This window comes from Triticum dicoccoides, chromosome 5A (genome assembly GCF_002162155.2).
Source record: "Triticum dicoccoides isolate Atlit2015 ecotype Zavitan chromosome 5A, WEW_v2.0, whole genome shotgun sequence".
NCBI lineage: Eukaryota > Viridiplantae > Streptophyta > Magnoliopsida > Poales > Poaceae > Triticum > Triticum dicoccoides.
Genome location: NC_041388.1, coordinates 631,469,049 through 631,484,473, shown reverse-complemented (window position 1 = coordinate 631,484,473; position 15,425 = coordinate 631,469,049). Strand labels below are relative to the sequence as shown.

Here is a 15,425-nt window from a genome sequence, read left to right as displayed (position 1 = left end):
TACCTACTATTTTTCTGGATTAAACTTAATGGAATACCCACGAGCTTTGGGTTAAAAAATAATTTTGTAATAAGTATTTCTGAGACGAGACAACATCCAAACGTCGCGACCGCGCCGAAAGAGTGGCGAACCAGTCTGAGCTTGGCCTCATTGGATTCGGCGACCAGTCTTGATTACCCATGGCGGCTCTCCAAGCTCCCAAGACGTCACACTTTAATGACTAGCTCAATTCCCCATGCGTGCGAACGTGATCTCATCCTCTCCGGCGGTACTTAAACACGCCGCGCGCAAGCGGCCACCAGCATTCCGTCGCCTTGCCCCTTGGACTCCACCTCCGAGAGCTATCAGCTATGGCTGCCATCAAGATCAAGCTCGCCGTGGACAGGTCGCGGAATCGCGTGGTCTTCGCTGACGCTGGCTCCGACTTTGTCGACGTTCTCCTCTCCTTCCTCACGCTGCCGCTCTCCGCCCTCCAGTCCGGCGCACCAGGCGTGCCATCGCCGGGGTGCCTCTCCAACCTCTGCGGCAGCGTGGACCGCCTCAGGGACAGTGGTCTGCTAAAGGTCGAGGCCTGCCATGGCATGCTTCTCACGCCTGCTCACAACGATGTGTTCCAGTATGCATACATATCTAGTACTCCCTCCATTCCAAAATAGATGACTCAACTTTGTACTAATTTTACAAAGTTAGTACAAAGTTGAGTCATCTATTTTGGAACGGTGGGAGTATGATCTATGTGTCATTTCAGTTATTCTTCATGATTAGCTTGACTAATTAAATTAAATCTCATTGCCAGGGACTGTAAGTCAGCTAGCAAGTACTGCAACAAAGCTCCTACCGGGTCTTGCAAGTGTTGCCTAGTTATGGCCAGAGTTTTTCATGTCTACAACTATGAGCAAGTGGCCAGAAAAGAGACCTTTGTACGTGGCACAGGACGGTTTGTGATCAGTGATGACATGACAATCAAGCCAGCATCTACAGGAGTCATACAGTCGCTGCCTCAAGCGTTCGGTTCTAATGGAATCGCCCATGGCTTTGAGGAGCTGGAAGTGACCGTCAGCTGGCTCACTGTAAGACGATCGATTTTCATCAGCATAGTACTATACTAGTATATACAAAAAATTTACCGTTGGAGTAGAACCCCCTCTTTTTTCTAATACCTGGGCTTAATTGTGATTTAGGTTTCATCCATGCTGAAGGCCTTCCTTTCATCAGATACCGTGCTCAGTGATGCATTCCTAACAAATGAACCTGATGGCAAGGCTGCTCATGCTACCGCGAAACCGAGCATCGATCGGAAAATTCCACCGTCCGATCAAGATTCCGCAGGTTCTTTCCCAGAAAGCAAGATCAAGATTTTCTATGACACATATAAAAAGAAGGTCATGTATGCTGAATGCAACCGTGAGTTCGTGGACCTGCTCATGGGTTTCTTGACTTACCCTGCGAGCTGCGTGATCAAGCACACAGGAGCTGTCACTTGCCATCTTGGCAGGTGCTTCACAAATCTCTATAGCAGCGTTGTCGATCTCGCCAATGCTGGGTGCTTCACAGGTGGCCTCCCTGGTGTGATGTTACTGGATCCAAGCGTTATGCCGTTTGACATTTTGAGCAACATCTTGTCCGACCGGTGCCGGCCGCTTGACTGTCGGTGTCGGAAGGACACGATGCCAGAGCTAGCACGCTACTGCTTCCACCCTGAGATTGTCGAGGACCGAAAGTACGTCGTAGGCGATGATCTGCTTATACATCAGGCAACTGCCATGTCTGTGATGAAGTATTGGTCTGGGAGGAACAAGGCTATGGTACTGGAGACTGACATTACCGTAGGGAAGCAGGAGGTAATCTAGCTTGCAAATTAGCACATAACTAATAATGCGTAAATTAAGTTTGTTGGGGGTTTTGCCGATGATTTCCGTTATTCTTGCAGGCTGTTGCGTTGCTGCGAGCCGCGCTAATAACTTCGAAGAATGCACTGACCGAAGTGTTCATAGATAGGCTGGAGGCACAGTCGTCCACCATGCCGAAGATGCCCCGCTACGGTACAACCCTCCTCCAAAACGTATAAAGGGCAATATAGTCTTTTCACTCATCATATTCATTTTCATACGCATGTTCCGTTGTACGCTGTATAGGCCGTACGTACGAGGAATCCAATTCTGTACTAACACCCACAGGGTCGGCCTATTAATATATTTTTAATATTCAAAAATAGATGCAGGTAGTGAGATTCAAACTCATTACCACGTTGTATTCATACAGTGCCACTAACCAACTGGCAGAGCAACTCATCAGGCAACTTTTGTATGCTGATGCTGGTGTACAAATTGCAACTTTTGTTATTCTTATGGTAAACAACTCGTGAGCAACCTATGCACCCATGTGTTCTACAAATGTTTCTCGGCCGCAGCCATGCCCTCAGACATACGTAAACAAAAAAGGCAATGCCTTGTTTTACTTTTTTCCTGGTTTTGTCTAGCCAATTTTCTATTGTTTTTTTTCTCGATCTCCTTTTCTTTTTTCATTTTCATTTTCTTTTCCTTTCTAAAATTCACGGAATTTTTCTAAAATCCTGAAATTTTCATAAATTCGTGAACTGTGTTTCAAGTCCGTGTCTAATTTCTTAAACCTGTGAACTTTTTTCTCAAATCACTGATTTTTTTTCAAATACATGAACAATTTTTAGATCCACAAACCTGTCTCAATTTTTACAAACTTTTTCTAAAACCCATGATTTTTTTCAAAAATTCGTGCAAACAATCTATGTCCAAGTGAGAGGAAAGACGAACGAGAAGAAAAATAGCCATTTTCCCCAACTACCTGCAAAATTTGGGTATATTTTCTTAAATTCCATGAGTACATCATATGCAACATAGGGGTTTCGGTTAATTTGGAAGAGTCCGTCCCATAGCATTTTTTTTACATATTCATCAAATGGACCCAAATTTTTTCCACTGAATACTATCATCATGGCAAGCGGCCATGCCATATTTCATCTATTTTTTAGATTTCGTACAATTTCTACAGTTTTTTGCGTGAAAAATCCCTAAAATACTAACCGGGCGTGACGCAACGTGTGTTTTTTGTACGAATTCGTCCAAATTTTGTGTGGAGTACTAGGATGACCATGCCCAGCAACCTGAAAATTCTGGCTATATTTTATGAAAGTGCACAACACTAGTAGAAAATGGGCCTTTAGTCCCGGTTCTAGAGGGCCTTTATGTTGGGGAACATAGTAATTTTAAAATTTTCCTACGCACACGCAAGATCATGGTGATGCATAGCAACAAGAGGAGAGAGTGTCGTCCATGTACCCTCGTAGACCGTAAGCGGAAGCGTTATGAGAACGCGGATGATGTAGTCGTACGTCTTCATGATCCGACCGATCCAAGTACCGAACGCACGGCACCTCCGAGTTCAGCACACGTTCAGCTCGATGACGTCTCACGAACTCACGATCCAGCAGAGCTTCGTGGGAGAGTTCCATCAGCACGACGGCGTGATGACGGTGATGATGATGCTACCGATGCAGGGCTTCGCCTAAGCACCGCTATGATATGACCGAGGTGGATTATGGTGAAGGGGGCACTGCACACAGCTAAAAGATCAACTGATCAACTTGTGTGTCCATGGGGTCCCCTGCCCCCGTATATAAAGGAGCAAGGGGGGAGGCCGGCCAGCCCTAGGACTGTGCGCCAAGAGGAGGAGTCCTCCTCCTAGTGAGAGTAGGACTCCCCTTTCCTAATCCCACTAGGAGGGGGAAGGAAGGAATGGGAGAGGGGAAAGGCAAGGGGGCGCCCCCTTCCTTGTCCTATTCGGACTCAAGGGGAGGGGGCGCGCGACCTGCCCTGGCCGGCCCCTCTCTGTCCACTAGGGCCCATCAAGGCCCATTAGCCCCCGGCAGGGCCGGTCCTGAGGTTTTGGGGGCCCGGGGCGAAACTAAAACTTTGGGCCTATTAATACTCGCAATAATATGTGACTTACATATGACTATATGATTTCCCCCCAAAAAAATGACTATGCGATTTTGTCTCATAAATCATGAGTAAATTTCTAAAATATTTTTCTAGAAGTTGGTTTCTAAACCACACAAAGACGAAAATATGGAGTACATAATATAGATACCATGACCCCTTTAGTCCCGGTTTGAGACACAAACCGGGACTAAAGGGCATCACACCCTTTAGTCCCGGTTCGTGTCTCAAACCGGGACTTTCCCATTTAAACCGAGACTAATACTTTTAGCCGCTCGAAGCGGGACTAATGCTCACATTAGTCCCGGTTCGTAATGCAACCGGAACTAATGTGTATATTGAGATATGACCAAAGCCTTATTTTCTACTAGTGCAAGTACATCATGTACAACGTAGGGGTTTTGATTAAGTCGAAAGAGTCCGTCCCATAGCACTTTCTTTTACATATTCATCAAATAGACCCAAATTTTTTCCACATCATTCTATCTTCATGGATAGCATCCAAACCAAGTTTCATCTATTTTTGACATTTCACACATTTTCTAGGGTTTTCCAGGTGAATAATCCCTAAAATACTGATCGGACGTGACCCAACGTGTGTTTGGTGTCCGAATTCGTTTAAATTTTGCATGGAGTGCTAGGATGACAATGCCCATTTGCCTGCAAAATTTGAGTATATTTAATGAAAGTCCACAAGTACGTCATGTACAACATAGAGGTTTCGCCTAAGTCGGAAGAGTCCGTCCCATAGCACTTTTTTACACATTCAACAATGTAGAGAGTAATAAAGAAATTGAATAAAGCCGGTGTGTCGTACAAACCCGGTAACATGAAAGAAGAAGAAGAGAATGTGTTGATAGATTTCCTAAAAAGATTTCCCTTACGATGATGTGCGATGATAGATTTTCTAGAAAGGATTTCCCTTACGATGACGTGCACACACCTGATGGCACAATGGGTGGCAAGAACTATGATTTAAAAAGAATTCTTTAATTGTTGATACCAGGCCGGTTTTCTAGTCTGGAACCTTTTAGATGGTTACTCATTTTTTTTTAAATTGCAATGCTACAAAATGTGCATCATATTTATTTATTTATTCATATTTTTCAAAAAAATTGAAAATATAAAAAATGGTTGCATTTTCAGAAAAAAAATAAGATTTTTAAACTTGTTTGTGTTTTCAAATATTATTCAGAATTTCAAAAAAATAGCGGTTTTCAAAATTTATTCAGAGTTTAAAATCTGTTCTACTTTTCGGAAAATTTGTATGCATGTTAAAAAATCAATTTTGAATTTCTTTTGCGTTCAAAAAAGTCACGTTCAAAATTCTAAAAAATTGTTCAGCTATGTAGCTGTTAATAGTCTTAAGACACCGCGCTGCTCTTTTGTCATTATAATTGGGTCAGTCTAGTGGTTAGCTCATTTCATTGAGAGTGCAAGGTCATGTGTTCAATACCTGTCGCATGCACATTTTTTTAGGATTTTCCAGTGTTTCAGATAGACGACTTGCTGTTGGGCCGGCCCAGGATACTGTTAGCCCCTGTTTATTTTCGCGGGCTGTCTCGAAAAAAATTCGCTGGTGTATTTTAAAAAAAAAGACCATCATACCATTTATTATGAAGGGGTATGGAGAGATCTCCTCCGTTAATGTGTTCAGGGGGAATTATACCGAAGCGGAAGTGATCTTTGCCAGGGTCCCTGGGGGGCGGATCATAACCGTGGAGGTTGCGAGGTCCGACACCATTGCGACTGTCAAGGGTAGGATCAAGGATAGGGTGTCTATTCCTGAGGGGTTTCGTCATGAATTGGTCTACGGTAGCAGATATCTTAAAGACTCGCGCACCTGCCTTGCCTTAAGACGGCCTCTGCAAGCGCCTTCAAGACCCGCCGGCGTGCGGCGTGGGCGTCGCGTCGCTCGAGCCCTGAGCCGGCCGCTTCTCCCGGAGTCAGCTCTGAAGATGGCTGGCACATAGTTAAGCCGGCGTACTGGTGGAGGGCACTTCCCAGCTACCAAAATTCAAGACAGAGGAGGGCAGCACCTTCTTATTCCCCTCCTGCGCGCCAGGCTTTCGTCAAGCATCGCCATCGTATATTCCACCGCTGCCTGGACAAAGGCCACTGCCAGGCCGCCTGCCGGAACCCTCTCAGATGTCGTGCCTGTCGACGCTGTGGACACCGCGCCCGTGACTGCACTTCCTCGCCGTCCTTCTCGCCACCTTCTGCCTTGCCGTCTCCAACGCGGTGGTCTGCATCGGCTGCGGTCGCTTCTGTGCCGCCGCTGCCGACTGGGGCTGCTGCTATGCCTCCTCGCGTTGGCGACCCGTCCCTGCGCCCGGAAGAGGGCCATGTCGTCATCACCTCCACGCCGGCAATGGAGGAGGCCGCTGCCTCCCTTGCCTCCCTGGGCGCCTTTGTGTGGCTTGGGGGCAACCGCCCGCGCGTCAACGCCGCGGAGATCAGGGACGTCATCGCCAACGAATTCTCCATCAACCGCAACTACATCAAGGTGGTCCCGCACTATCCAGAAGACTTTTTTGCGCTCTTCACTCACCCGCATCATCGCGACCAAGTCACGGCGTCCCCAGGCCACTTCAACCGCAACGGCCTCGACATTCATGCCGCCAACTGGAGGCCCGAAGCCAACGCCGACTCGGTGGAGGCGTACTACCATGTGCATCTTTGCATCGAGAATCTGCCTCTCAATGCCTGGTGTGACGAGGTAGCTACGCAGGTGCTTGGACCAGACACGTTCCTCCACTACTTTGATGTTGCCATTGTGAAGCGTGAAGATTCTTCCTCCTTCAACTTGTGGGCATGGTCGGCCAACCCTTCGGCCATCCCCAAGGTTCTCCGGCTGACGCTCGCCGGCAACCAAGCGGCGGGCTACAGCAGCAGCCCGAGCGCCGTGGTGGGCCGGCGCGGCCTCAAGCGGCGTGTCCTGGTGCACCTTGAAACGGTGGAAGACTTCACTCCTGACGTCAATGGAGTTATCCCTCGCCGTCCTCGCTCAACACACCCGTTCACCTTCTACTACGGTGTGGTCGACGGTGAGTCAAGAATGCGAGACCGCTCGGAGGTGGCTGGGCAAAGAAGGGATGATGACCAAGACCGCGACCGTCGCGATGACGATGATGACCGCGGACGTCGGGGCCGGGAGGATCGCTCCTCCTCTTGGCGTGATCGCTTCTTCCGCAGCTGGTCGCACGCTCTAGCGCGCCGCGAGGACGAAGACCGCCGTGGCTCCAGGGATAGCCGTCGTGAAGACAGGGGAGGCCGCCGCGACGATCGCGTTGGCAGGGACGGACGCCGTAGGAACTCTGGCGCCCCTGACGCTCGCAAGATTGATTGGAACCAAGTCCAACGCGTTCCTGACGGTGCTGTCATTCCGGCCTCCGGCAGGCGTGGCCGTCGTCGCCCTGAAGATAGTGGCTCGCGCTCGGCGCGCCCGGGCGGACTGACCAGCCCTGTCTGCGAGGGCAGTCGTGGTCATTCTCCTCCGGCCTCACCTAGAACCACCTCCTGCGACATCGTGCAAGTCTCTTCCTCACCTGGCGACGCTTCTTGGTTCAGCTGGATTGCCCCCTGCTTTGGTGCTCAGGAGAGGCCAGCAGTGGTGTGTCCTGCAACGCTGCATCAGGATGCCTCCCCTCGTACATCAGTGCTGGACATCATCCAGCTACATCCCATGCCAGCTCCAGCACGTCCCTGTGAATCTGCTATGCCACCCCTGATGTTGGCTGCTTCGGCATCCCATGGCTCGCCTTCTGCTGCTGAGCCGACCACGCCGATTTTCATCCCGATGTCCACCCCGCCAGTCAGCCCTGCTGCGACCAACTCTACTGATCTTCCCACGCAGTCCCTGTTGTTTGTGCCTTGTGCCCCGCCCCTGTTGTCAGCGCCGAGCTCTACACTGCCCAGGCCGCCCAAGACAAGGAGGAAGACGCTCGCTGGTGTTTCGGGCTTCAACCTCAACCGCTGCAGCCCGCGTCTTCAAGCAAAGAAGAGGACTATGCCAGTGGTGCAGCTAGCAGAGAAACTCCTCTGTCAGCGCCTGGGCATCATCAACGAAGGGCAAGAAGTTACTGAAGAAGCCATTAGCAAATTTGTTGGCATGTTCCAGGGACAACTTCCTGACATCACAGTTTCGGCCCTCCGGGCCCTCTTCAATCTAGACTGTGATCTTGCGAAGGCCGTGGAGGATGCACTGATGGAACATGGAGGCGCGACCGGAACAGAACTGCAGACCGCGAATGGAGAGGTCGCCGGTGAGGCAGCGTGACTGGGCTGCCATGGACCCTGATGATGTAGCTCAATTCTCCATGTTAGCTAAGACCAACTACTACCTTCTGTTTGTGTGGGTGTGTGCCTGTTTCCTGCTATCGTTGAAGATAGCTCATCCTTGTAGCCCTGGCAAGGCAAACGTGTGTGTGCTTTGTAACCGTAGTGACTACTGTTGTTTTCTGATGTATGGCAACCGCTACAGTTTATGCAACCTGATGATGTTCTATGGATTTTGCTATATCAGTCCCAGGCAGCCTCTGCTTTCTATGTCCCAACTTGCTGATGCTAAATTGATGTGTTCAAAGTTTCAATATGACTGATCAAAATCTGAGTATCCTGAATTGGAATGTTTGTGGATTGAACTGCCCCAACCGCCGATCGACCATTCGAGAGACCATCACTGCCACGCCTTGCCATTTAGTCTGTTTGCAGGAGACAAAGCTCGAACAGGTCGATCTCTCCATGGCTTCCTCTCTCGGTGGTCCGAGGCTCAAAAGTTTTGCGCAACGTCCTGCTATTGGTACTCATGGTGGCATCCTGTTGCTGTGGGACGAAAACTTCCTCGAGGTTAAGGACATTAGCACTGGATCCTTTTTCCTGTCCGCTACAATCACCATTGCTTGTAACAACACTTCTTTCAAGTTCACAACCGTCTATGGGCCAACCCGAAGTAACCTCAAAGACCCTTTTTTCCAGGAGCTGATCAGCGAGAAGCCATCCCCTGGTACTAGATGGCTGCTTGCCGGTGATTTTAATCAGATTTATCGGGCAAGCGACAAGAATAGAGCTAACAGTGACCGAAGCCGCATGACACGCTTTCGCAACACCCTCAATACTTGTGAGCTCAAAGAAATACACTTGCAAAACAGGAAATTCACTTGGAGTAATGAACAAGGCGCTCCAACACTAAGCAAACTAGACTATTTTTTCTGCAATGAAGAGTGGGACATCGATTTTGGCAATCATTTGCTGCATGCCCTCTCCTCGTCCTTTTCTGACCACTGCCCTCTCCTACTTGCCAATGACCAAGGGCCACCGAAGACTAAGTGTTTCCGTTTTGAAAATTTTTGGATCAAAATGCCCGGCTTCAAGGAGATCGTGCAAGGTGCTTGGAACCAAAATGTGAACCATGTAGACCCGTATCATATCTTATTTCACAAGTTGAAAAAGACAATTTTTGCACACTCCAAGGTGCAACTACACATGGCTCTGGAGGTCATACTTCGCCTGGATGTGGCACTTGAGCTCAGGCCTCTTAGTGTGGAAGAACGTGATATTCGTGCAAGGCTCAAGAGAAAGGTTGTCGTCCTGGCCGTCCTGGAGCGTGCTCGAAAGAGGCAAAATTCGCGAGTCACCAATCTCAAAGAGGGTGATGCAAACACTCGCTTCTTTCACTTGAGAGTCAATCATAGAAGAAGGAAGAACTTCATCCATCGTCTGAAGCACAATAATGGTTGGGTAGTGGATCATGATCACAAAAAGTCCATCATCCAAAACCACTTTGTCGAGGCCACGAAGCGTCCCCCGCCACGACGCAAGGACATCAACTGGGATTGCATTCCGGTGCCTGCTAGGGACCTTTCTGACCTTGGGGTGGCCTTCACGGAGGAGGAGGTCAGGAAGGCGATTTTTGATCTACCCCGTGATAAAGCCCCGGGCCCCGATGGCTTCTCTGGTGCCTTCTTCAAGGAATGTTGGGAGATCATCAAAGATGACATCATGGCTGCTATCAGCCACTTTTCAAACTTGCACACGTCCAATCTTCATTGGCTCAACTCAGCCAACATTGCTCTCATACCTAAGAAAGAGGGGGCGGAGAGCATCTCAGACATTCGTCCCATCAGCCTCATTCATGCCATTGCAAAGATCCTCACCAAGGTGTTGGCTACGCGCCTAGCTCCTCATATGAACAATCTTGTATCCACTGCTCAAAGCGCATTCATAAAGAAAAGAAGTATCCACGACAACTTCATGTATGTCAGAAATTTGGCAAGGAAGCTCCACAGAAACCGTACACCGACCCTGCTATTCAAACTTGACATCAAGAAGGCTTTCGACTCAGTGCGATGGGACTTCCTTATGGACCTGTTGAGACACCTCGGGTTCCCGACCAGATTTCGAGATTGGATTTCTGCACTCCTCTCCACGGCCACCTCGAGGGTTTTGATCAATGGGGTGGTGGGCGACCCGTTGAAGCACGGTTGTGGTCTCCGGCAGGGAGATTCACTATCCCCGCTCCTCTTCGTTCTGGCTATCGACCCCCTGCACCACCTTCTCAACAAGGCCACCTCACGAGGGCACCTCCACCCTATTGGTGGAAGAGCACCGACCATCAGGACGTCTTTATACGCAGACGATGCTGCCATCTTTGTCAGGCCCATGAGAGAGGACATCCAATTTCTTGCTTCCTCCTTAACCGCTTTCGGATAAGTGACCGGCCTGGTTACTAACTGTGCTAAAAGCATGGTGGCTCCCATTCGGTGTGAAAACATAAATCTGGACGACATCCTGCAAGCCTTCCCGGCGGTGCGCTCCACTTTCCCGATGCGATACCTTGGTCTTCCGCTGTCAGTCAAGCGCCTCAAAAATATTCACTTTCAACCCCTCATTGACAAGGTCGCCAGCAAGCTCCCTCCTTGGCAGGGAAGACACGTTGCCAGTGTTGGGCGCGTGGTTCTCGTTAAAGAGGTCCTCACGGCCATCGCGATTTATCACCTCACGCCTCTCGACATCCCCGTGGAGGTGCTAAACGCAATTGACAGCCTTCGGCGTGCATACCTTTGGGCTGGAACGGACAAAGTTTCGGGAGGGAAATGCAAGATTAATTGGGATCTCGTTTGCAAGCCTAAACAGTTTAGCGGACTAGGCGTGCTCAATCTGGACAAATTTGCTAAAGCCCTACGTCTTCGATGGCTATGGTTTGAGTGGGTGGACAAAAGCAAGCCTTGGATAGGCATGGGATCTCCATGCACTGGCGACGATCGTATCTTTTTTGCTGCCGCTACAACGGTTAATGTGGGCAACGGGCGCACAGCCAGATTCTGGAACTCGCCATGGTTAAACGGCTTGTGTCCCCGTGACTTAGCTCCGGGCATCTTTGCCATTTCACGCAACAAGAATTTGTCCGTCCAGCGAGCCCTCACCAACAACAACTGGATCTCTCTCATTGACACCTCCAATGGCCTGTCGCTCGCACACGTCCAGCAGTTTGCTGACCTTTGGGAGAAAGTTTTCATGGCCTCTCTGACTGATGACATAGAAGATTCCATCATTTGGAAGTTCACCAAGGATGGGGTGTACTCTACTTCCTCTGCCTACAGGGCTCAGTTTGAGGGACTCACTAAGTCGGATCTTGTTCACACAGTTTGGAAGGTTTGGGCACCCCCAAGGTGCAAGTTCTTTGTCTGGCTTGTCCTTCAAAATAGGATTTGGACTTCGGATCAGCTGATACGCCGCGGCTGGCCAAACTGTGGCCTCTGCCCTCTATGTCAGCAATGCCAAGAGTCGGCCGCCCACCTCCTTTTCCAATGTCGCTACACCACCCGCATTTGGAACAATATTCTCCCGTGGCTTGGAATGCATCACATCACTACGGCGGCTTGGCAGACAATGACTTCGGTGAGAGCATGGTGGAATGGCAACCTTCAGATTCGCCTTGGATCCCCTAAGGCGCTCGCCTCCCTGATGATGCTTATCTCATGGGAGATATGGATCCCCTAAGGCGCAATGCCAGAGTCTTCAGAAACACGGCCATCCCTTCCATGGTTCTTATCAGTAAGATCAAAGCGGAGGTGTCTCTTTGGGCGATGGCCGGAGCGAAGCACATGAGTGTTGTCATGCCGCGAGAGTAGACCTCTTACTGTTTTTTCTCTTTTAGCCGCTTTGCGACTTTTGTCTATGACTTCCTTCTTAATCAATGAAATGGCAAATCTTTTGCCTTGTTTCAAAAAAAAAAAGACTCGCGCACAGTTGCCGATTACAATCTTGGTAGAGAATGTACCATCACAAACGAATTTTTCAACAAGTGAGATAGATCACAGTCAACTTGAGCACTACAGCCGGTTGTGACAATGCTTGGTCGTGCAATCGTTTTGCTGTTGTTCAGTTCTGCTGGTAGTTGTCTTCGCTTTGTTTAACTTTACCTAATGGTGGTCCTGTGCTCTCCTGTAATGGTCTATCTGTCCAGTCTGGTTAGAAACTTGTCAGGGACTCAGGTGTAGTCTGAATTATGAAAACTTTTGCGGAGGTTTCTCCATTGAATGGAAGATGGAGACGGACAAAACAGAAGTTATTTTGAGCACATTAGAATTGAATCAACGCGAAGATTTTTTTTTTACCAATGTAGCATTTCTTCGTTGCTGCAACATAATACTGCCATCTTGCGCACACTGAAACAAAATGAATTTCAATCATCGTTTTCTGAATTTTGTTTTTCTGTCCTAAGGTTCGAATCGAAACCGAACGCATCCTTGAAGCCAAAGCATACAACGCAACTCTGCACGAGCAATTCTGAATGACAAGTGTCTCTGAGATGCCTCTGTAGCAACTGAATGTTTACTTCCTGCTGCATTAATCTGGAGTCTTGTAGTTTGGAGAGATATTGCCTGCTGGCTTGGTTGATCTAGATCTTGTAAGTACTTTGGTTTCTCTGCAATGCAATGGAGCCGGGGCTGTTGCCCTTTTCCTCTAAATTTTTTTCTGAAAGATACTAATATATATGTTCAACTCTGCAAGACCAATTCTGAAAGGAAAAAAGAAAACAGAGCGATCATGCATGTTCAACAGCAGCAAGCGTCAACAACTGTAGCATACAACACTTCCAAATTTACCGGACAAATCGCAGCCCATGCATTGCATGCATGCAGATCTACACCCTATAGCCTACAATTCTGTTGAGTCCCTGCGTTTCACGATCGACCATGGCAGCGCCGGCTTTGAGGCGCGCGCGCACGCGCTCGTCCGCGAGCAGCTCCGGCGTGAATTCATTCCTCCAGCCGGCGCACCACGCGACGGCCTCCCCCAACGACGGCCTGGCGGACCGCAGCCAGTGGAGCAGCGCCTCTTCCCATCGGTGGAAGAACTCAGCTTCAAGGATGGTCACCATGTCCTGCGCACGCACTAGGGGCTCCCACCCCATCACCGTGCTGAACGAGCAGTCCATCTGCTTCGGCGGCGTGATCCTCAGCTCCCGCAGCTGCCGTGCGAGCCTCGGCAGGATGTGACGCCGGGCAAAGGCGTCCCATTGCATCGGGTGAAGGTACTTTTTCAAAGACGAGACGATGTGGTGGTGATCGGCGTGGTTGATGATCTTGCTCTCCACCGTGTCGTAGAGGCTTTAAACCTGCTGAAGACTTTGTGACACTCTCTATTTTAATATTATGAGCCGTATACATCTTATTAATGCAGAGGCTGGGGTTGCACCCCTTTTCAAAAAAAAAAAAACCGTGTCGTAGAGGCTGTCCGGCAAGTGCCCGACGAGGGGGATCCACGGGCGTAGCCAGTGCTGGCAGTTAGGGTTCCACAGCGGCTCCCACTCCCGCGCGTCAGCGGCCATCCTCGGCGTGATCACCTCCTCGACGATGTAGCGTATGGTGGCAGGAGGTAGCGACGCTTTCCACGTCCCCGGCGTGCGCTCCCCTTCGAACACCTTCGCCGACTCGACGACCGCCGCCAGCGCGCCCGCCGTTTCCGCGCTACCATCCCCTTGGAGTTCGAGCGAATGCAGCAGGGCGAGGGTCTTGTCGAAGCACTCACGTTCAAGGGACAGCACTCGTGAAAGGTTCCGCCACCGGCGGGACCACTCGTCTTCGACCACCGGCGGCGTGTTCTGCAGCCCGTTGTCGTGCGGTGTGTCGTCATGGCCGATCCCGGCGTTCCGGCGCGGCAGTGCCACGGGCTCTAAGTGGGCGATGATCCCTTGCCGCTAGGGCTGCAAACGATTCGAGCTCGAGCGAGTTGGAGTTGGCTCAGCTCAACTCATATGAAAATTCAAGCGAGCTCAAATTGAGTGAAGCTCATGATCGAGCTGTAGAACATGACTCGTGCTTAGCTTGTAACGATCTCGAGCTAATTTCGAGCTAAATGAGATGGTAAAAATTATAAACCTATGGATGGAAAACAAAAAATTAAGGTGAATATGCTGGGAACCTTTGCTAAAAATATAGAATATTTAACACATAGTCTGTCATAATTAGTCTTCAATCTTCTCTACAGTTAATAAGTTTCCATGTTTGTTGGTAAATAAAATGAAGAAAAATTATGAACAACATATATTAATAAATTATCTTAATTCCATTTAATATATGGCATGATCATTTAATATAATGATATTCTGTCGAGCTATCGAGCTGAAATCGAGCGAGCCAACATTGGCTCAAAATCAGCTCGTTTTTCTATCGAGCTATATAAAATGTTTAAACTCAGCTTGTTTATTTTCAAGTCGATCTCGAGTCGAGTCAAAAAACGAGTCAATCTTGAGTGGCTCATGAGCCTTGAGCTTTTCTTGCATCCCTACTTGCCGCTGCCCGCCCAGGCCGGAGCCCTCCCGGTAGTTCCACTGCCGCATCATCCTTGCCACCGCCTCGGTGGTGACCGCCAGGCTCCCGGGCATGTGAGAAGGGTACGCTGACTTGGCCTCCAGCGTCGCCATCGCCGCGCCGGCCAAACGATCGAGCTCTTGCAAACACTATACGTACTACGTATATATCACGCGATATTGGAAACCGGCTCCGACTAGGATTGGTGTTCGTCACCGAATCTCCGAGTAGGATTAGTGTTCGTCACGGAATAGTATTATTGAATCAAGTGTCTTGGCTGCTTCACGCACCCGGCCGTGAGAAATATACGTGTACGTATAAATAATAAAGGAAGATAAAGTCATGTCATAGTGTAAACCACTCGATTCCCCGCTTGTGTTGTGTGTGCTTCTTTTTGCCGGCCTGTTTGTCTTGGTTCTTACCACCTATATTTATGGAACCACAAGACCATTAGTTTATTGCCATGTGGCACGAATCCAAGTCCTACACCATAACTCTAGAAACATCCCTATAAATTTCATATCTCTAGATATATCTGCCTTATCTACTAAGTATTTATTAGGTCGGGTAAGACCATAATATGTTGTGAGATCCCGACACCATTTCCACTATCAAGAGCAAGATCAAGGATAAT

At 49.2% G+C, this 15,425-nt stretch overlaps 2 protein-coding genes across 2 annotated transcripts; one reads left to right on the top strand and one right to left on the bottom strand.

Annotated features, from left to right (window-relative positions):
• The first annotated feature begins 350 nt into the window (after positions 1 to 350).
• Positions 351 to 12,283, top strand: LOC119300241. Its single transcript, XM_037577265.1, has 7 exons — positions 351 to 616; positions 797 to 1,070; positions 1,182 to 1,841; positions 1,931 to 2,042; positions 5,454 to 5,506; positions 5,597 to 5,819; positions 12,225 to 12,283. The coding sequence occupies exons 1-7, from the start codon at positions 351 to 353 to the stop codon at positions 12,281 to 12,283; spliced, it is 1,647 nt and encodes a 548-aa protein (XP_037433162.1).
• An 839-nt stretch (positions 12,284 to 13,122) lies between these two features.
• LOC119300240 (septin and tuftelin-interacting protein 1 homolog 1-like) lies at positions 13,123 to 15,167 on the bottom strand. Its single transcript, XM_037577264.1, has 3 exons — positions 14,770 to 15,167; positions 13,699 to 14,178; positions 13,123 to 13,569 (listed from the first exon to the last, which is right to left on the bottom strand). The coding sequence occupies exons 1-3, from the start codon at positions 14,902 to 14,904 to the stop codon at positions 13,123 to 13,125; spliced, it is 1,062 nt and encodes a 353-aa protein (XP_037433161.1). The 5' UTR covers positions 14,905 to 15,167.
• Positions 15,168 to 15,425: the final 258 nt, after the last annotated feature.

Excerpts from the sequence above, each read along its gene's own strand:
- LOC119300241 (XM_037577265.1), top strand. The coding sequence starts at position 351 with ATGGCTGCCATCAAGATCAAGCTCGCCGTGGACAGGTCGCGGAATCGC. Across the intron at positions 5,507-5,596 it reads TTGGGCCGGCCCAGGATACT|GGGTATGGAGAGATCTCCTC; the intron begins GTTAGCCCCTGT and ends TTTATTATGAAG. Across the intron at positions 5,820-12,224 it reads TCTTAAAGACTCGCGCACCT|TTGCCGATTACAATCTTGGT; the intron begins GCCTTGCCTTAA and ends ACTCGCGCACAG.
- LOC119300240 (XM_037577264.1), bottom strand. The coding sequence starts at position 14,904 with ATGGCGACGCTGGAGGCCAAGTCAGCGTACCCTTCTCACATGCCCGGG. Across the intron at positions 14,179-14,769 it reads GCCTGGGCGGGCAGCGGCAA|CGGCAAGGGATCATCGCCCA; the intron begins GTAGGGATGCAA and ends TTGCAGCCCTAG. Across the intron at positions 13,570-13,698 it reads CGGACAGCCTCTACGACACG|AGCAAGATCATCAACCACGC; the intron begins GTTTTTTTTTTT and ends GACACGGTGGAG.